At 36.9% G+C, this 22,691-nt stretch overlaps 6 protein-coding genes across 6 annotated transcripts; 4 read left to right on the top strand and 2 right to left on the bottom strand.

Moving 5' to 3' along the window:
• Positions 1 to 686: 686 nt before the first annotated feature.
• On the top strand, positions 687 to 1,136 carry BATDEDRAFT_90223 (uncharacterized protein; the record flags this gene model as incomplete). The annotated part of the gene is made up of 1 exon (XM_006680470.1): positions 687 to 1,136. The coding sequence occupies one exon, from the start codon at positions 687 to 689 to the stop codon at positions 1,134 to 1,136; it is 450 nt and encodes a 149-aa protein (XP_006680533.1).
• Positions 1,137 to 3,179: 2,043 nt separating this feature from the next.
• BATDEDRAFT_26132 (uncharacterized protein) lies at positions 3,180 to 4,981 on the top strand (the record flags this gene model as incomplete). The annotated part of the gene is made up of 5 exons (XM_006680253.1): positions 3,180 to 3,234; positions 3,377 to 3,546; positions 3,624 to 4,530; positions 4,601 to 4,790; positions 4,855 to 4,981. 5 exons carry the CDS (start codon positions 3,180 to 3,182, stop codon positions 4,979 to 4,981), a joined length of 1,449 nt encoding a protein of 482 aa, XP_006680316.1.
• A 2,446-nt stretch (positions 4,982 to 7,427) lies between these two features.
• On the bottom strand, positions 7,428 to 9,655 carry BATDEDRAFT_26131 (uncharacterized protein; the record flags this gene model as incomplete). The annotated part of the gene is made up of 2 exons (XM_006680252.1): positions 7,428 to 8,842; positions 9,010 to 9,655. 2 exons carry the CDS (start codon positions 9,653 to 9,655, stop codon positions 7,428 to 7,430), a joined length of 2,061 nt encoding a protein of 686 aa, XP_006680315.1.
• Positions 9,656 to 14,035: 4,380 nt separating this feature from the next.
• Positions 14,036 to 14,893, top strand: BATDEDRAFT_26129 (uncharacterized protein; the record flags this gene model as incomplete). The annotated part of the gene is made up of 1 exon (XM_006680251.1): positions 14,036 to 14,893. The coding sequence occupies one exon, from the start codon at positions 14,036 to 14,038 to the stop codon at positions 14,891 to 14,893; it is 858 nt and encodes a 285-aa protein (XP_006680314.1).
• A 956-nt stretch (positions 14,894 to 15,849) lies between these two features.
• Positions 15,850 to 16,647, bottom strand: BATDEDRAFT_90258 (uncharacterized protein; the record flags this gene model as incomplete). Its single annotated transcript, XM_006680398.1, has 1 exon — positions 15,850 to 16,647. One exon carries the CDS (start codon positions 16,645 to 16,647, stop codon positions 15,850 to 15,852), a length of 798 nt encoding a protein of 265 aa, XP_006680461.1.
• A 2,644-nt stretch (positions 16,648 to 19,291) lies between these two features.
• Positions 19,292 to 20,099, top strand: BATDEDRAFT_26128 (uncharacterized protein; the record flags this gene model as incomplete). The annotated part of the gene is made up of 2 exons (XM_006680250.1): positions 19,292 to 19,386; positions 19,538 to 20,099. The coding sequence occupies 2 exons, from the start codon at positions 19,292 to 19,294 to the stop codon at positions 20,097 to 20,099; spliced, it is 657 nt and encodes a 218-aa protein (XP_006680313.1).
• Between the last annotated feature and the right edge of the window lie 2,592 nt (positions 20,100 to 22,691).

Below are 22,691 nucleotides of genomic sequence, written 5' to 3'. Positions count from 1 at the left end.
TGTGACTAGTGATGGCACGGTTTGAACATCAACGAGTTGAACAGTCGATAATATGGGTGATTGTGATTTGGTCAAACCGCAACATTCACATACCACTGGGTCGGCTTGGTGTACGCGGTACTCGATCGGTGTAATATGATCGTGTCAAACATATTATCGTATTGCTATAAATGTGATTGTATGACAACGGTGTGTATGAATAATGCTTGTGTTCATCATGTGATAACACAGTATACTTGCCGCATTACGATGCCACAAAGCACTTCTACATGAAATTCAACCCTAATATTAAACTTCCAGCTTCAACAACGAATCATCATGTAAACACAACTCCCTTAAACTACCCTTACAGTAACACTGGGTCAACACTAACCTTGATAATAACACAAATCCCTTAGGACGGTCGTTTAAAAGCATGCTTGCAATATTATACACTAATATATAAATACAACTAAACATCAACTTGCCGAATGACAATCTACAACTTGCTCGACCAAACCAGTAAAAATGAAACTTTCGATCGCCATATTGTCATCGATCCTGCTTGCCTGCTCGGTCACTGTTGCCGACCCAGTTCTTACCAGTTCGACTACAAGTACTGCAACTACCACTTGTCAGCATCTCCTAGTGCGACTGCAACTAGCGGACCTGACTTGACAAAACTATTCGATCCATATAGTATATATATGTCTGATTGCTACCCAATTGATTTTGATGGAATCACACTGATTGAGTCACTTGCAAAAGGTGTACGTAGACTTGAAAGACTGCTACAAGATACTAGCGAGAAAAAAACCGAGATTAAAGATCAAGTGGAAGTGGTTAGTAAGCTCAAGGAAAAATTTGACCATTTAAAGAGTGACCCTTCAAGCAGTAAATCAGAGATGGTCAAACTCAAATCTAAGCTTGTTGGATCCATTGGGATTTTTAAAAGCCTCAAAAGACAGATGAAGGAGCTCATCAAGGAGTATTCGCATACGAATCAACAAAATGTTCAAACACGAGCGATGCTTGGAGATTACTTTACGAAACATCATTCGGTTGGATCAACGAACTCTGACGGTACGATAAACACTGAACCATATCCTGGATTCAAGAAATGTTTTGATCATTTCTACTATCGTTTACCACAATAATTGCCACAATCCGAGTATGGTGTCGTTCTCAAGATTTTGGTGTTTAGTAATAAACCCTTCAACCATAGACTCGTCACATTGTTGCAGCTCAGTAAACTATCGACAGCATCATCCAGCATATGTTGTAATGCAGCGTGTATTGCGTGTTGGTTTAATTGTCATTTGTGTTGCATTCAATGTCGCTTATTCAATAAACATCATGTATTGCCAAACCATAGTGTATTATACTGATGACTTGATCATACTACACCAATCAACTACTATGCATTGTATTGTATTGTATTAATCATTGCAATGTCATTTCTGGATCCACGCGATTGTGTATATTTGTCATTTGGGATTACCAATCAACCCATTCCATTTGACACCAACTCATTGGTATCACTATACTATTTGATTCATGTGATACGAATGGACTATTACAACCATCAACAAATGTGCAATTGTCACTCGATATATCGACTCTGATATGCAACACTATGCTGTGTTTACCGTGATCAGGTTTTTGATCAATCTTGGACTTACAATACATGATTTGTCATGTTGGATCGTGTGGATGTGTCATGGACTGCAATTTAGTTGCAGACACACATATGCTGGACATTGACTGATGCATACTGTGCAACGACTGATCAGTGCAGGTGTGATTGCACACTTAGTGGTATTATGCATTATGGTTGTTTGACAATGGATGGATGCTGGATTAGTCAGTTATATGCAACCCATTTGAATCGACCTATTTGGACAAACACTCGATGTAACTGACAACAATGTGTATACATGGCTGTTGGATCAGTCGAGTTTCTGCTGGTAGCGTACCAGTGATAACAAGCACTGTTTTGACACCATCACTAAAACAGTCATACAGGAGTTGACCAATACACTTGTAACACTGCCAGAATATGCTTGTATAATATGACTTGTTTGTATGAGATGGTTTTGTGGTTCAATATCTGAGTTTATTTTAAAATTCATTCAAAAAATATATGCAGTGTATACATGTGTGATGTATTGAATATCGGTGTTGTATATGTTGAACCTGTTGAACAATATATTGTCATGTTGCACCAAATCGCACTACATTTAGAATGCAATCATTGGTTCGTTGATTTAGTGATCGACTCGACTCACATTCGACTGTAATGTTCACAAATCTGCATTGCTGATTGACAAGCATATATCTACATGTATCAGACTCGGACATGGTATATATCAGTTGCATATACCAACCACTGATGCAATTGATGATGATCGATTAGTCAATCAATTGGATATCAACACCAATGTCAGTTCATTACCACATGGATACTTGCAGTTGTGACCTGTATTCATTCAGTAATACTGTATGTTGTGACTCGATACAACACATCATGATATATTGGACAATTGTGATATAATACGGTCAATGGCATGCTGGTGATTTGTTGTGCTGTCTGACTGCGTTTATGGGTTGATCAGTGTCAATCAGTAATGCATTTGTATTGGTCATGACTTGTGTGCAGTGATCTGGCAGTATCGTGATGTATGATGTCATGATCAATGCAAAACATCACTTGATCAAACACGACAATTGTGATTGTGGTTGTGATTACAATCTAGAATTGGATGTGGAATACAATCAAAATCGGCAAGATATTGGGTGACTTTATATGCAGCAACCATTATTGGTAGTTCAATCAGAATATATACCAACAATAACCAATCGTTGCATAGTTGTCAATATCTATATAACATTGTATTTAAATCTGTGTGATAGCAAGTCATTGAACAACCCGACCTGTATACAAAATTACCAATAAACGACAAATGGGATCAATCTAAGCAGTGTACAAATGTATGCTGGTCAAAAAACATGACCAGTTGAACAATCAGTCAAATATTTGGTATACAGTAACAGCATATTCTGTAGTAATGGATTGTAGATGTGATGACAACTATCCATAATCAGGGTGACAATTTGACACTATCTGATCACTGGATACATGACCGCAATTGGAGAGATTAACACAATATACTACCGAGGTTGATTTTCCACCAACAGCGATGCTTGTTATTGATCCACCCTACAGGGTGTTCCCGGCTTTGTCCACTCTACATGGTGTATTTGGCGTTTTTTGTGGTCATTGATTTGAAAGCTGCCGATTGTCACCCTTGAAGCTGCCGTCATTATAAAACAGCAGTCATGTACCAGATTCAACCCATTTTCATTACACTACTCGATACAATGTTGATTACTCTAGAATGCGTTCTACTTGCGTTACAGGCGGTTTCTGCAATTCGAGTTTCATTACATTCACCTTTTGAAATTACCAGTCAATCAAGCAGTAGGCTGTCAAAACGATCACCCGTTGTGTTGGGTGGTGATGTTGCTCAATGCTACACAATGAGATTTAATGTTGATGGAGTTGATGTATGTATCATGCCATGCATTGTAATTCGATATCAATTTGCACCACGTTTAATCAATCTCACATTTGTTTAAAATAGTTGCATCTACGGCTCGATTCAATGATTTCTGATATAATCGTACCACTTCCTAGTTCAAGTGACGATTTAGGTTCGACTCCAGAAAGTACTCCAAGTGGGGAACCTATTACTATAAATTACAGAGGCAATGATTATAATGCATTTAGTTCCACAGCCGCTGTGACAATTTCGGGTACCGAAATAACTGGAATTGATTTACCAGTATTGGCAGTTCAAAAAAAGTCGCCAGATCTATTTGGTATCAATCCAAATTTTGATGGAGTATTTGGCTTTGGCCACCCATCGTTGTCAGAGCATCATTCACCAATCACTGCGATGGATGTTTTGTACAATGGTGGTGTCATTTCCAATAACGAGGTTAGTCTTCAACTATGCTCGCATGATATTTTTCAGCAAAGCTTCGTCAATATAGGAAACACGGATATAACTCCAAAATGTGGAACGGATGGAACAAGTGTCGCGTGGGTACAATCGCCAACAAACGATTGTCATAATGTCAACATCAAGAGTATACTAATCAATGGCGAACAAGCGAATCTGCCTGCTGAATTTCAAAAAAAGGTGGAAGATGATCATACTTTGTATTCATATATACAAACATGTTCTTCATATATGATTTTTCCTGAAACAGTCGTGACTGCGTTGGTTGGTGCTATTCTTGATAGTGGTGCGATCACTATCAAAAATAATCTGTTTACTAGCAAGCTCAGCAAAAGAGAAATTAAAAAAATATTTTGGAGAAGCTACGCAATGCCTGAATCCACTTACAATATCGATTGGAACAAGCTGCCGTCGCTTTCGATTACAATGCATGCTGAAACTCCCGTAACCCTTGAAAACTATAATTCCGTTGTAACAATCAAACTAAGTCCCAAAGACTATATACAGAGAGTCAATTCTGAAAGATGTAAATATTTGGCAATGTATGCAATATGTGTTGTTTGATTAACCTAGCTGACATACATGTTGGATTATAGTCCTGTTTGCTGTAGCAGTTGGTTCAAATGATCGTGCAGCTCTTGGTATACCATTTATGACCCGACTTACAGTCACATTTGATCGAGCACATAAACGCATTGGATTTGGTCCTGGATGTGAATGCGAAACTGCAACCAGCGAATATCCTACTATTTCGAATGGTGATCGAGTGCTCTGGCCATTAACACAGTAAGTTGTTTGATGTGTGGATATGTCAATTGATATTGATCATGAATTTGATGAATACTGTTAGATTGCCTGAAGAACCAAGTACTTCAGGTTCAGATGGTACATCTACTCTTAGGAGATTGTCGCGACTTGGTAATACTCTCCGTGGTAGTAAGCAATCAAAGTTTAATTACAAGAAAACTGGTGACTAAACAGATGTATCAATAAAACTGGTTATTTGTTGAATGGATGATGGCCCTGATTATGTTATAGTTGATATGATGTACATCAGAACTCTTGGTGTTAATCAACAACTACAACTGATCAAAGAGTCGTGTCTGAAAACACTCACCACATTGTCAAGAGTCACAAACAGACTCTCAATAAACTCGACTGAATACAATTCATTAGTGACAAACTGATACTATATGTATTTTTAATGTGGTGTGTCCATGTTGCATTGTGTGATATTCCCCTTGCTTTAGTATAATTTGTAACCTGTGTCTGGATGAAAGATTATAAATATATCACATGATTAGCAAATCAAGCTAATTGTGCAAATATAATGTCCTGGCTAGATTCAACTGGCTACTTTAGTTGATTTCAATCGTGTCTTGTACAGTCAAAATAATGACAAATATGGTATTATTGTACTATCATACAATGTATAATAACGGTGTGTTTGTCAATGTAATCAAATTTTGACATTAAAACAACAATGGTTAGTATTTTGCGCTATTCATTCACAAGTTCATGTATATTCACGATATTACTTAACAGACATCTATAAAAGTCGTATCATTTGTGCACTATAATTCCGCCACTCATTCTTTCAATCAAATCATTACCAAGCCATTTTTGTCAACATCCACAGTTGATTTTATCCAAAATTGTGTAAAACAAGTGATTCTGACACTGTTTTCTTGAAACATATCAATTTATTTCATACAACATATTCCATTTATCAATCTTTTCACAAGAGTGTTGGAAAAGCAGGTCAAGCAACTTATTTTAAAGTTTCAGCTGACAAAACATCATCAAATGCAATAACTGGTGTTTCCAAGTTGAAGCAACGTAGTTTCGTAACACCTGTTTGATCTCGTCTAAAATACATGTATTTTTGATAGCATACACTATCCGATTTTCAATAGCAGAAATACTCTTCAAAAACTGTTTTATTCATCAGACTCCTGATTTGTTTGTATTTGTTTCCTGAACTGAGTTGAACATTGAGTGTTGAACTGTAATTGACTGATTTTGCTCTTGATTGTTGCATTGCCGTTCACTCTTTGAATTCAACCATTTTGAACGCTTTTCATCAAGTTTGTATTTCAAAAAGAGATGCTACTTGCAACGTTATCGAATTTTTCATGTATAATGTAAAAATGTCTATTGAGCAGACATTTGTCCATTGGATTCATTGATATCACAGTCTTATCATACGGCTTTATGTGCATGCTTGTGAATTGCCCAATCACTCCCGTTTTTGGCATTGAATATGGTTATAATATGCTTGTTTTTAATGTTTCCAAATAAAAGTGATGGTGAAAATCCATACTGTTCTTTCCAACACAATCAGGAGCATTATCAACACACCTCGTCATTGCACACAAACTAAAAAACAGATATTGAACGATATGATATGCAGCAATCCAGTTTAAAAAAAGAGCGGCAAGATTTGTATTTGTTTCAAGCAACATATTTTCATACAAACAAAGCCAATAAGTGTCTACCTTGTTAAACCTTGTTAAAGTTGGAATTGGCAAATATTCAAAGTTTATTGCAAAATATATCCATGACTTGAAAAATGATTGTTGTTGGTTGGCTCCGAGATTGAATGTTTTTGTTGCTGTAAACACTGAGACTGGTCCTTGCATGGCTAAAAACTTGGTTTTTGACAATCTTGTTGTTGCAAATCTATCAACAGCAAAATGTAAATATAAAAGTATTTGGATGGTTATATTGCCACAAACACATTGTAATCAACAACGGGAGACATATTGGAGTCAGTATTAGTTTTGATGCAATGCATTGCAACATTGACAAGATATGCGATCGTGTGTCTAATTATTTTGTGATCCAAGAGTGTCAATATCCAATGACTTACAATTCTGATTGTGGTGGAATGATTGACTCTACATGTTGAACCCTTTCCATTGTCCTGGTGTTTGGAATGACGATTGGTCATCATGTGTTGTTGTTTAATCCAGACTATTGGCTGGTTATTACTTTGAACATGTCAGAATTGACAGATGTTACACTGGTAGCATCTACTTTTGCCTGTAAAAATACAAATCACTTGTTGCGGAACATGTTTGGATCTTGGAAACTATGTCTGTTGTTGAATGGAGTGAATGCATTCATGCATCTGTCTTGTTATCGTCAGTATTTCCAAGTTTAGCATCAATTCAGTTTTGTGCAAAACCATCAATATACACAAATGGAGTTGTGTATGCAATGCAATGCAAGGATATTTATAATGACGACTGGATTCCTATGTTTTGGAACAAGTTCTATTTGCAATTACGAATCATGATGATAAAATTGATCATTGAGCTCATATTCAAGGTTCCGTGTTTGGTGTTGGTTGCATATGACTAATCAAAGTTATTTTTGATTTTGAAAATCCAATCTGTATATCAATTTCATCTTGAAACTTTATTGAAGGTTATTTCCAACTGAATCCAAAAAATCCCAAACACCGTTGCCAATTTTGTCAAAAAACTGAGGCGAGTTTTGACTATTGATGATTCTCATATCTTGAACATCAACAGGGTTCTTTTCAGCAGTATGAATAACCAGAGTCTGTTGCAATGAGTAGCCTGATTCGTGTAGTTCCGACAAAGTGCTAAAAAGGTGAGTTCGTTCTTCTTCAAACCCTTTCAACACTCCACCGCCATTACGTTTGCAATAAAAGCGTTCAGGATCTGTAGTATTGTAAGCGTTTGCAGCTTGTTGTTTTGACATTTTCTTGACAAATTTGATTTGGACAATGTATACAGTCTTTGTATTGGCACACTTGTAGATGATATCTGGTCCACACATATGATCGGGAAAGTATACTTGATCTGAATCATCAAATAGTAAATATATGGATACAAAATCTCGGGATGTCTTGATACTATTGGCAGCATCAGGACCAGAATAGTTGGCTACTAAAGCAAACGCAACCAAGTATTCCACCAAATAGCCAACCGTTTGAGGGTTAGGGTTAGGATACGAGCCAATTCTTTGGTATAAACTTTTGACAGTGTGTGCAAAGGGGAAAAAGTAGCAAAGACACTCGATTACAGCCAATTCTTGAATTTCAATGGAAGATATAGTTCCATTGACAGTCTGACCAAATCCCAAGCCGTAAAGTATTGCATTAGCACCGTCATTGTCTGTCACTTTAAGGTGCATTTTTCCCTTCCAGATGGCATCAATAAATGCGTCGCAAATGGGTCCTGACAGGGTATCACCAGCAATGACTTTGTCAAATGAACGAATGTTTTTATCAAGGTCATTTTTCAAGAATCTAAGCGGGAAAATCTGGCCATCAACATTAGATATCCCAGTGATAAATTTGCCAATCGCAGCGTCAATATCATTTGATTTCATATATGTGCCCAGAATATACGATATGAAACATGGTCTTCCATGACATAATTCAAAGTCTGAAATTCTTGATATAATAGCATCCACTTGATTGACTTGATGATCTTGTAAAAATTGTCTAGCATACTGTTCGACCTCGAGCTTTGTCAGAGAATGGAAATCTGATATAACTACACAATCTGTGACTTGACCATCCTTCATAACACTACCCTCCGATGTTCCTTTGATGAGTTCAAAGTCAATACTGGTGGCAGACAGTAGGCAATGAGGAAATATTCCCATCATTTTGGAATGGTATACAAATGGAGTGAAAAAGGGACGAAAGTTTCTACTTTCTGGTTGAAAATGAAAACGACGACCTCGTGCAAGATTTCGGACTCCATCAATGGCAGTAAAAGGAAACGGGTTTATAATAGCAGTTGAGGAAAGTCCAGGTTCTTTTACAAGGGTCGTAAAAAGACGCTCAAACAAGTCAACTCCAAAGAATGCGATAGGATGGAGTTGAGCCAGAAGAATTTGCCAAGGTTCCTTGAATCCCTTGCTTATCAAGTAGTTGCAAACAGAAACCCGAACGAAATACAACAGTTGGATAGCATGCTTAGTGAGTTCAGGTTTACTGTCGCAATACATCTGGCATTCATACATGCTTTAGAACCAAAGTCATCTTGAGAGCTCTTGCAAGCAAAGTAGTACCCAAAGTTTGAATAAAGCAACTCTAGAAACATCCTTGTTTTTCCTGCACCAGAAACAGCAAAAAACAGTTTGATATTATCAACATCGTCAATTTGATAATTGGTTACTCTCCTATCAAGACGGTGTTCCAAGCAATTGTCGTTAAATACGGCGTTATTTGGTAGCCTTGATACATCGACAATATTTTCCAGATGATGTATCAAATACTTGAAAGCGTCATTTGGGTTTTTCAATTTCAAATTATTGGTTTCGATGAATTCTTGGTCAGCTCGACTTTGTACAAAGTGTCTTTGATAGGGACGGTCAACATTCACATCATTCTTGGATTTAATAATCAGTGGACTGTTGTAACAACCAAAAGGATGTTGAATAGATGTCAGAAGCCCATATTGAGAAATGGCTGGACCATACACCTCAAAATGAAGAGTGAGTTCGTCAACAGGAATAGCATCAAGGAGGGGAGTGGTGGCAGTCTTGTAAGCTGAAATCAAATGAGAAACAGTAATCGGAGGTAGATTTCCTTGTGGTCCTCTTCCGTTGTCTGTATCGATAAGCACTGGAGAGTTGTTCTTGTATTGAAGATAAAATTTGGTCATTTTTGAGTTTGTTGAAAGAAAAGAAAAGAAAAAAAGAACAAAACGTGAATTTGTCTCACATTCAAAATTTAAGTGAGACAAATTCACACACTTTGAAGTGTTTAAACATTTGTCATGTGTTCAATATAATGACTCGAGTCTTTTATTCAACATTTTAATATTTAATTATTGTTAATCAGTCAATTGTTGGATTGGTAAATGTGTTACAAAACATGCATTTACATGCTGAATCTGACAAGTGGATGTGGATTGTTCCAATCAACACATGGATTGGATCGACTGCAATATTGTCATTGATTGCAGTCACTGTTGACCAATACACTGTAATACATTGACAGTTTTGACATCAACATTGTCATTCATGTCAAGTTGTGTGTAGTTGCTAATATTACACCACAGCAATAATGTGTCAACTTTCAAGTCCTGTGATACACTGTTTCAACCATGACCGGATCGAGGTTGATCACTTGTCAATACACGGGTCAGTTGTTTAATCGTACAACTGTTGGTTAACCAATGTTTGACTGTCGATATTTGAATCATGAATATTATCCATCATTTCATGACACCATCTGATACATTCAGTGCACAGTAGCTGATTGGTGCAATATGATCAATTCAAGCATACTACTACACTGGAAATGGTGGTGACAATGCAAGGTGTTTATTGGACAAACAAGATTGAATGCTTACATGACAAATGCAAATTGACAGTATAAATCATATAATACACTACAGTACAACATATTCTAAACAAGGTTGTTGATAGCGTGATTCCAGTTTTACAATGAAATTGAATTACTAAGCAGTTTATTGTTCAAACATTGATTTATTATACATTTTTAGTTTTGGTACTTCAGGCTTGTTAATTTTGAGTTTGAATTTTCAAATGGGCTGAATTTCATCCTCATCGTTTGTTGATTGAGTAGGTTGAATTTCATCCTCATTGCTTGTTGATTGAGTAGATTGAATTTCATCCTCATTGCTTGTTGATTGAGTAGATTGAATTTCATCCTCATCGTTTGTTGATTGAGTAGATTGAATTTCATCCTCATCGTTTGTTGATTGAGTGGGTTGAGTTTCATCCTCATCGTTTGTTGATTGAGTAGATTGAATTTCATCCTCATCGTTTGTTGATTGAGTAGATTGAGTTTCATCCTCATCGTTTGTTGATTGAGTAGATTGAATTTCATCCTCATTGCTTATTGATTGAGTGGGTTGAATTTCATCCTCATTGCTTATTGATTGAGTGGGTTGAATTTCATCCTCATTGCTTGTTGATTGAGTAGGTTGGCTTTCCTCCTCATCGTTTGTATCAGATTCACGTGGATACTCAAAAGTTTTAGTCTTGGGGTTAAAGCGTACTTTAGCTTTCTTTGAACCAGCATCGTGACTTGACTTTTGCTGATGTTTTTTAGAATGATCGTGTTTTGAGCCGTGGGGTTTAAAAGTAGATCCGGTTTTTAAGATGGATTTTAATTCTGGAGTAGGTTCAGATACAACACTTATCGATGCTTCTTCAGGAGGTTCAAGAGCCAACTTGCGACACATCCATAATCTTCCTAGCTTCAGTCTCTTGAGCTTTTTTTTATCTGACGGGCTCAGTTTACGCTTACGTCCCAATTGTTTAGTCTTTAGTATTCTTTCCTTTGTCTTGGCGTTCATCTTGTGCGGATATCCGTCTCCAACACTTTCTGGAATTTCCATACCCTTATTCCTCATTTTTTGTTCGACTCTATCCAGCCTTTGCTGAGGTGTGAGAATAGGCCGTTCATTCTCTGGGATATATTTTTTAGGGAGAGGACAAGCGCCGTCGTATGGTGCACCATCAAATATATCATCATCAAAGTCAAATAACTCAAATAATGACGGTGATTCATCGGACTGTTCAACAGAGTTGTCGGGATCATCGGAATCTATAGTTGATTGAGCTACATCATGATTGGTTTCAGTTGATTGTTGCTCTGTTCCAGTTGAAGCACAAATACCAGTGTGTTGCTGCATTTGTGTTGAACATTCTTTTACAGGTTCTGATTCGCTGGTAGACGGACGATCAATGACTACTGCACTGACCGTCACCGACAACAGTGACAACACAATAGTCGATATGAATTTCATCCTGTTGACGAGAATGAATGTGATAAAGCTTGTCGATTGGTAGGACAATTCTTGGTAATAAATGAGTCGGTTGTAGATATGCACTATGCTTTTATAACGGTTAAATATATAATCAAAAAATAAGGGTTATATAAGCTTACGCAGCAACAACTCGACCGCCATTTAGGTATATGTAGCACAGATACTCATGTGTAGGCTGTTTTATGCACAGCCCTTTAACCACTAAATGAAACAGGACTCATAGTCAAGGACTGGTGACCCTGACCCATATACTAAAAAATATATTGAAATGGTTTGCATAGTCAGTCAGTTTCAAGTTACGGTCAGTATAGGGTAACGGTTTATCCACACAACAGCTGGTCAAATATTAGTGGTAAAATCCTTTAAACGGCTGCCTCAACACTTGATCTAGTGATATGATACTGTGTTGCAGTCCTGTTCAATGCAGTATGGATTGATGGTCATATCAGCAGTATCAATACTTTATGCCAACTGTAATACTTTCAATATGCAAACTCAAAGTATTGCCAATGATTAGAAAAGCTTCAACATAACTCTTGAACTGTCAATTGTCATGCTATCAATAGTATGAACATCCGACTCAATACTGTACATGACTGGTTGTCAAGAGTCTTGCAGCGTTTACTTGTCAAACTGGATTCCTGTTTCGATTATACAAACATGACATCAAACACATGTCTACTTTGGAACAAGACGTTGAGTTGAATGTCCAGCAATATACAAAAATATACAAAAACAGCACGAATTGAACATCAAAACTCGATTACTAACAATTTCAAATCTACAGGAACGAATACGACAACTTGCAGTCTAGTCATGTAAACGGAATACTAACAGTGTTGGTGTGTGATAAACAGTCAGTGCCATGACATGGTTGACAATACAGTGGTGTTGTTGGTGGTGATTGGCATGCAAACAACAGTTGCATTACTGACATGTGCCATGATTGTTGTTGAATTAGATTGCGATCGTATCCGTGATTCAGAATACAATAAATGTGTGTACAGAGTTGTATTGACAACATTGGCAGTCCAACACAATACATGAATGTGGGTTCAAACTTGGTGACCATACAATGTATGACTACCAAATGTGTCGAGTATCCATGCGGGATACTAAATGGTAATATGTGATGATTCAAGGACTCGTATCACCAATGTTTGTGTGCCGTAGTTCCACTATTTGACTTGGTAAACAATAGGAATTACACCTATTGATCAATTTACTTTTCTGATTGCTCATCATACATTCTACTTGTTCGTGTCACCAAGATACAAACAATCAATTACTACAAGACTGACTATAACTCATATTTATTAATAAATGACTCTTCCAACCATTTCAACATATTATTGTTTTATTACATCTTTTCATTATCATTGAAAAAACCAAGTCTGCTGATCCTGAATTATTGTGCAACTCTCATTACACTTTTGATTTGTTATTTTCTGTCAACTACTAACAGTTACAGATCATACACACACAACTCCATTTAAATTAATATAAACCAGATTACACAAAACTCCAACAGAGTTGATGGGCAAGTTGGATATAAAGTTGTTTTCAATCAATCCGTTGGCAATCATGAGAGCATACTTTGATTTGTATGTACGCAATACTGCTGTCATCTTGTGTATGATGTTTTCTATTCCTACAAACACATTCCATTTCCAGCTGTTTTCTTTGTAGACATTTGATGTTGTGTAACAATGAGGGTGTAAAATGTAGTACAGAAATAGACGACTAAATTACATTTATTTCAATGAGTTTAGCACTCTTGTTCAAGTAAAACGGTATCATCCGATATTCACTATACACTACTTGTACGTTGAATCATGCCAATCACTTGTTATTTTAACAAGCATGGGATATCACAACACATGTTGATGACCAACTAATATCCGAGTGTCGACTCATTTCAGTTTTCGTTTATGCTCATTTTTTAACCCTAACCCTTGACCATAACCCTTTTTAGGGTGAAGCTTTATAGCCAACCACATGATATTCGAGCGTATGGTCAGATAGCAATTCAGTCAAAATTGTGGGTCATCATATAAAGGGAGACTCTTTAAAGTTTGACGTTGGTAACAAATCAACATTCAACCCTGACAGTAATACTAGCCCTTAGGACGACCATTCAAGGGATATGCTTTTAATGTTATTTATTCAGTAATGGATATAAATACAGTTCAAAACTGGCTTGTTGAATGACATTACAACTTGCTCAACCAAACCAATAAAATGAAACTCGCAGTTGCTGTATTGTCATCAATCCTGCTTGCATGCTCGGTTACTATTGCCAATCCAATTGATCCCAGTGCAACTACAAGTACCGAGTCTAGCACTTCAACCTTCATTCCCAGTGCAACTACAAGTACTGAGGCTAGCACTTCAACCTTCATTCCCAGTACAAAAGGTATAGGTATAAGTGGTCTTGACCCACTTCCAGGTAACGTCAAGCATTTGCTCGACAAATACGTAGAGATAAAGGATGGTCGTAATCAGCAAAGAAAAATATATTGCCCGTTAAAATCTCGATATGATAGTCAATATGAAGTGGTAATAAACTTGAAAGGTAAGATTGAAGTTCTGGAATATCAATCTCGAAGAAACGGTGGCAGTTCAAAACACAATGATATAGTTCAAAAGGCTAAGCTTGATCTTGAACACCAAAGATCCAAATTTGCCAAATTTCGAAAAGATCTTGAGGCGTGCCAGTCCGAGATTGGTCGTCTTGTAGAAAAAAAATGGAAAACCGATAAACGGATTGTGGGTCTCGTTTTCGGAACCCCTGTGAATATTGCAGCAGTTCCTCACCAAACTTTTCTTATCAAAGAAGCGCCTTCCGTTAAAGATTACCTTGAACAACAATTATTAAAATACGAGAGTGTTGACCAAAACCCTAGTGATCAAGAATATCAAAATCCTAGTGATCAACAACGTCAAGACTCGCAATCGTCATCAAATACACCATCTGGATCTGGATCCTCTGAACAGGAAGCTCCACCCAATAAACGGAAAAGGGTTTCCAAGCTTATGGATGGATTGAAATCACTCTTTCAGCGACCCAAACGTGAGGATCTTGAACCATTGATTTGAATGTTAATCTGGACTCGTTTCAACCGATTCAATTCTATTTCTGATTTAATTTACAATAAATTTGTATGTGCATGCATTATATCTGATCATTTCACAGTCTTGGTTGACATTATATCATATTGTACATTGACACTTGTATTCCCAATACAATACAACACAGTTGATTGTGGTGTCAAAATGGTTGCATCAATAGCCTGACTGATCACACACATCAGTCGCAGTATCAACTCTGTCAAGTGTCAAGTATCACATGTTGAATATACAATGCCAACAATATGGTCATTATGCATATGTTGATGTATCCAATGATCGTATACTGGTCGATTGGTGCAATATGATCAGATATACTAATGGGGTGTAGATGTTTGACGACATATCGATAATCATTATAGTTGAGAAGTGTGTTGCAGTTGATTGAAGATGTGAAGGAATGAACCAGCTAACTAATTGCGTTATTTATTAGAGAAAGGGAAAGAAAGTGGGTTGATAAGGTAGAAGAAAAGATATCAACGTATGCGGGTTCTCGCTCAAGTATCATTATTGAGTCCCTAATTACCACAAATCTTTTATCAGAGGTTAGAATGATCACAATTGGTGATTGTAACCCAAATACAGTACAAGTCAACAGACTGCACATCCAACACTCTAATTCCCATTACAATGGTATATACCACTAATGTCCTACATTAATTTCTAACAAGTTTGTGATATCATACAACTGACAAGTGATTGCAAGTCTGACTGATAGTTGCAAGTAAAACCAGTTGTTATCATGTCATTGATGTATATGGAACAAGCCGTGTCAATGTATCAATCAACAATCCAATAACTGTTGATGTAATACCCAACACAGTATGCAATCAATGATATGGTTGTTGACTCATTCACGATACTCGACAAACACCAACATATCAAAAAGTTTAAATTTATTCAAAATCAAATTTATTGACACATTATCAATCTGAATCTGAATCTGAATTAGGTTCTTCAAATTCTAAACCATGCTTTCTCATAAACCTTTTCAAATTTCGTCTGGTACCGGTTACTTTTATTCCTGCCGCTTCATACTCTTGTTTCAATTGCTTTTCAACCTTTGGATCGTACCTTAATCCAGATATCTGTTCACCTTTTTCTAACACTGACCATTGTTTGAATCCAAGAGCCATAGATCCATAATATTCTTTGCGTTTTTTGTTTCGTAATTCTTTAGACGCTACAAGCTTTTGTTTTAAACTATCAAAGGTTTTCTGATCTTTTTCACTTAATTCAGTCACTTGATTTGAAGCAGTATTGCCTGGCTCGACTTTGTCCATTGGCTGTTGCTGGTTTTGGTTGGAAGTACTTGGGCTGGGCTGATCAATTGGTTGTGTTTGACCTCGTTTGGGAGTGCTCGGTCCAGCTACATCTGTTGGTTGTTGTTGGTCTTGGTCGGAAGTGGTTAAATCAATTATGCGTTTTCGGCCTTGTTTGAGAACATTTGGACCAAATACAATCACAGTTGGTCGCTGGTTTGGACCGGGAGTATTTGGATTGGGTTGATACATTGGCCGTTGCTGGATTCGGTTGTGAATACTCAAATCCATTGATTCTTGCTGGTATTCATTGGAAGTTCCTGGATTAGGCTCATTGGTTGAAACGGACACTTGACTGGAAGTGCTTGATGCTTGTGGTGAACCATCGTTATCAGCCGGTATCAGTATTGCATTGGCAGTTGCTGCTGCGCTCAGTACGAATAAAATATCAACCAATTTCATTAGATTGGTCAATGGGTTTAAACGACTAGTAGAAAGTAGTGTTGAGACTGGTGTCGATTAAAATATTGAACGTAATCGATTGTATTTGTATTTTTTGTATAGCAAACCAACCCTAACCCTTTTAGGTTAACCAACAACACATGATCACTTGATTGCTTGTAATGAGCAACTGTCAAACTAGACAATGTGGTGCTCCCTATCCACAATATCATATTAACCAATTTGATTTCGCGCCAATTGAACTATGCTTTTATGACCCTTTTATCAAATTTCTTGGAAATCACCCTTCAAGGGTGTTATGGCCACAGACACTTTGTTTTACAACCGTATTCATGTCAAATGGATTCCTTCGGTATTCATCCTGCAATGACTTTGATTTGCACTGCAATATGTAATAGTTACTACACATTGACTGCATTGCGTGTTCAATATACAACAGCCATCATGGCACACAATCAGACTGTAGTGTTGAATCTACACTTTGTGCACTCTTAATAATCATACATTGTACAATCATCAAGTTTGAACCCACATTCATGTATTGAGTTTGACTGTCAATATTGTCAATACAACTCTGTACACACATTTGTTGATGATATTCATGACCAAACTGTAACAATGTGTATTTTGCATTGAGTTTGAACTGCAATCTGCGACTTGTACGCATTATGATGCATTGTTTCAATATTCATGTTGCATTCATCAACATCAACGTGCAGTGTCGATCTGATGTTTGGTGTTGATGTTGTGTTGATATTCCAACAACACTGAATATCGCAAATCAGGTCAGCATTGACTCATGTGATAATAATCCATGGACAATCGGTTTTACCAAACTGTTGTACAAACATATTGACATTCGATCGATCGGAACGACAATCAATCACTCTAATGTGTTGTTGGATATACAAACTATATTACACATGGTGACTGATGTTGTAACACATGTCGTAACACAACATTGAATCAATCAAACTGCAATTATACACTCCATCATATGTCGCATGTGTTGGCATGTCAAGTGTGGTGATATCAGGTCAAAACAGTCGATTGGCATAATAATCCATCAACATTCGAGTCGTTTGGTCAGCCAAACAGTTGTATCATGCGGTAATATCAATATACTGTGATTGTAGCATGTCATTCATCAGACATTGTTGAAACCATTACAAAACCTGTTTGGACCAAATCAAACTGTGACGAATACCGCATACTCGGATCATCATCAACTAAACCAGGAATACACACTTTTCCAATATTTGCGATTGATGATTGAACCTGATTCATGGCTAATTCGTCGAGTGTTTGCAATGTGTTAATATAACCAGTCATATATCATTTGGTGTTGTTAACTTGTGGTTTGGTGATGGTTGGATTGCAAGTAATTCCTGGACACAACACATTGCAAACCAAGCAACTTGACTACTTGAACAATTCAAACTACTCGATACTAACCGGAATTCAATACAATTGTTGAATAGCCCGTGTAATATCAGATCTAGTCAAGCCAACAGTCAAGTCAACAGACACAACACTCAATACAACTATATACAGCAAAAATGCGTTGGATTCATTTGTGATTGCATACTCATCAATCTTGAATGACAGTGTTTGTGCAGTTTTGGATATAGGTTGTATGGATATTGCAACAAACATGTAGTATTATAGTATGACTGACATATACTACTATTGGATCAAACAACATAACAGTCCGATATAATGTCAAATATATATGTGCATAGAATGGTCACCAAACCTGATCGGTTGTGTATTAATCATAAACAACTACCAATTAGCAACAAGTGACATTCGTATACATTGACAGAATTACTACAGACAACACCAACAATTACAAGATTATGTGCAATATATCAAGAATTGTGACATGGTTTCAATAAACCAACAACAACTGAACAAATGACATTACAATGATTATTCATAGAACAAGGCAATCAAACGACAATGTTAGCGACGATTATGTTGGACAATATTCATGATTCAAATATTGACAGTCAAACATTGGTTAACCAACAGTTGTACGATTATACAACTGACCCGTGTATTGACAAGTGATCAACATCGATCCGGTCATAGTTGAAACGGTGTATCACAGGACTCGAAAGTTGGCACATTATTGTTGTGGTGTAATATTAGCAACTACACACAACTTGACATGAATGACAATGTTGATGTCAAAACTGTCAATGTATTACAGTGTATTGGTCAACAGTAACTGCAATCAATGATAATATTGCAGTCAGTTCAATCCAATTGTTGATTGGAACAATCATTATTCACTTGTCAGATTCAGCATATAAATGCATGTTTTGTAACACATTTACCAATCCAACAATTGACTGATTAACAATAATTGAATATTAAAATGTTGAATAAAAGACTCGAGTCATTATATGAATGACGTAATCAATTGTTGAGTTGAATTGACACTCGATTGAACAATACAAATAAACACATGACAAATGTTTAATTTGACAGTTTTAATTTCACACAAAATTGCTTAATTCAAAGTGTGAATTTGTCTCATTCTTCACACGCCATTAAATTTTGGATTTAAAGTCCAATTTTGTCTCTTTTACAAACTAAATGGAAAACACTTTACATTCAATACCTCAACAACCAACCAATGGAAATAGAAACTCACTTTGATGGAGAATTGGATAGCAAAAGACCACTTGACGATGTTTCAACACTAATTGCAGCCTTTCAAGCAAGACCAGGGTCGCTTCTCGGTAACACTGACTCGGAACTCATCACTCCACTATGTGATGGATCAAGTCGAGATCAACTACAACCAACTGGATATTGAATTGAAACTGAAATCGCATTCACAGCAATGATTGGACCATTCACTCATAATCAAATCACGCAGTGGTACTGGACAAGGCGTCGCTAGTTCAGTGTCAGGAGCGTCAGTGGGTGTGAATATCAGACTGGTTTTGGGGGAACTTGAAGAAACTACAAATCCATCGCTTTCAAATTATTGCCACATTGCCGATTCTTTAAAAAACGACAACTGTGTCGTGCAAATCGTAAATACTCTCCTTTCAGTCACAGCTGGAGAACTTTCCGAGTCGAACTTCACAAACTTACCACTCACGTTTCTCAAAGGCTCGTCTGGCTCAGGAAAGAGTCAGATGGGCTTTAATATCAAAGCCAATATCGGTAATAAGAGGAGAGTGCACTATTTCCTGTTTGATCCTCCTAGCTCAACATCACAGGATATTTACCGCAATTTCCAAAACATTTCAAAGTTGTTCAGCAAGTGTTATGTGGCGGATGAGCACATGTATAGCTCTGAAGCTTCGTCTCCAAGCTGTGGCTCGTTGTTCAAAGAAAGTCTATATATTTATGGATTTATTTTTAAATTGCTATCCGACGAAACTCAATCATCCACGATCAGTATTGATTCAAAGACTGACAAAGATGTTTGAAAACTGATGACTTTCCAAGAAATCCATTGACTTAGATCAGTGTTTATTCTGGATGACTGAGTTTCGTCGGATAGCAGTTCAAAAATAAATCCATAAATATATAGACTTTCTTTGAACAACGAGCCACAGCTTGGAGACGAAGCTTCAGAGCTATACATGTGCTCATCCGCCACATAACACTTGCTGAACAACTTTGAAGTGTTTCGAAAGTTGCGGTAAATATCCTGTGATGTTGAGCTAGGAGGATCGAACAGGAAATAGTGCACTCTCCTCTCATTACCGATATTGGCTTTGATATTAAAGCCCATCTGACTTTTGCCTGAGCCAGATGAGCCCTCGGGAAACGTGAACGGTAAGTTTGTGAAGTTCGACTCGGAAAATTCTCCAGCTGTGACTGAAAGGAGAGTATTTACGATTTGCACGACACAGTTGTCGTTTTTTAAAGAATCGGCAATGTGGCAATAATTTGAAAGTGATGGATTTGTAGTTTCTTCAAGTTCCCCCAAAACCAGTCTGATATTCACACCCACTGACGCTCCTGACACTGAACTAGCGACGCCTTGTCCAGTACCACTGCGTGATTTGATTATGAGTGAATGGTCCAATCATTGCTGTGAATGCGATTTCAGTTTCAATTCAATATCCAGTTGGTTGTTACAATCATCCAATCATCATCAAATCCAAGAATGATGTTGGCTCAAACCCAACAATCACTGATTCATACAATTATTTCAAGAAAACTATCCAGATCAATGGTATCAATGTTTCTACAAATCATCTCAAAAGACCTGATCAACTTGACAAACTCACATACTTGGTTTGAGTATCGGTTTGTCATATTGACTTGTTCATCTGATTCTGCAAAACCTATATTCATTAATATGTATCAACATAGTCTCAAACAAATGTCATTTGGATTTGTTTCTTGGACAAGATTGCACGGCACTTTTGTTGGAAATGCATTGATTGTTCCAAACAACAACGGATAGAATTGGAAAAAGTAAAACTGTTGTTTCTTGATGATGCTCAACAGTAATTACAAGACACAAGTTTATGGAGACTTTTAATCAAAGCATCGTTGAGTTGGTTGCCATTAAGCATGCGATTTATCATTGCATCAAACCATCTTTTTGTTGGAGGAATTTCAAGTCCTGTTGAACTCGGTAGTCTTTCAGGTCTTGAAAAGTGACTTTCTACTTATTCCAGCCAAACTCTGTGAATTCCATGAATTCCATGAATTTCTGGATTTACTCGTTATTGGATTGCCAAACAACATGAACAATGAGACCTTGAAACATGTTCTTGTAACGGAATGTGATGGTCTTGTTGGTGCGCTGTGTGTGTCGATTGATGATCTAAAAACACAATGTCTAAACAACATTGAACCCACTCGAGCAAATCTACTACAATACTGTCTATCAAACAATTCCATGTTGGGTATGACTCGTTGTTTTGGAAGCGAGCATTCAGATCTGATTAGAAATGGTTTTAAACTGTTACTCAAGAAATGCCTGACAAAAATCATCGATTGGACAACTTGGAAACCCAACAAAATATGGAATCTTATTCATCACTCAAAAGGCTGGAATATTGATGGAGTCGTCCGACCTTGAACTTGCTTTTACTTTGCTGTTGGTCAAAAAATACTATTCAAATGGACATTCACAAACTGCTTTCCATCACAACATTTGTCTCTTCAAAAACTCATATGCAATGTTGTCTCATCAATATCGACCAATGTATTGGAATCTGTTTCGTCATGCGGTTTTCCAAATGAAACAACTTTACAGCACATGTTTATGGAGATATTGGTTTACTTGACTAAACCAGACTGTTCAATCTAACCAAAACTATCAAAAGTATTTCCCAACAACTCGAATGTGACGGACACTATTGCTGGTGGAATTGATTATTATTTGGACAATGAACTAGGAATCAATCAACACATTGACAGATTTGTCATCCCAAATGGAAACAACGACAATCCAGTTGTAATCCATATTGAGCCTTGAATTCAAACAGTCGTGAATCAAATCATTAATAAACTACAAAAACAGTCCAATATGCCAACTCGCATTTATCCATGACTCGATATGTGATGTTCAAATGTCTAATATTCAGACTGTGCTGATTGCAATTGTGGTTGTAATTGTGGTTGTGTAAATATCAATCCAATACTCGATTCAATACTTGATTCAACTTGAGCATGTACAGTTTTGTAGTAATCCATTTGATCACATTGACAGAATCAAGCAATGATCTGATTCAACAACACCGAATCATGCATCCATATCACTTGTATCAATCAATTGTACACAATCAGTCAATATAATCAACAATCACTGTCATGATTGATTCAATTTATTCAATTTATTAGTTCCATTTAATTGCATAGATCTGACTGGCATTGCAACTCATTGTTGTAAAATCACAACCTCACAATTCACTGCCAAGGACCAAGATTATACGCCCGCTCATATATGTATTTGTTGTATGCTGCTGTGATTTGAGTTCGGTCACTTGTCAATTCATCTCGATAGTGTTTGGCTTTAGCTGGTGATTGAACACCTTGAATATACTGCGTGATATCAT

Source organism: Batrachochytrium dendrobatidis, assembly GCF_000203795.2.
Source record: "Batrachochytrium dendrobatidis JAM81 unplaced genomic scaffold BATDEscaffold_9, whole genome shotgun sequence".
NCBI classification, from domain to species: domain Eukaryota; kingdom Fungi; phylum Chytridiomycota; class Chytridiomycetes; order Rhizophydiales; genus Batrachochytrium; species Batrachochytrium dendrobatidis.
The sequence above is the reverse complement of the archived record's forward strand: the minus strand, read 5'-3'. Positions and strand labels throughout refer to the sequence as shown.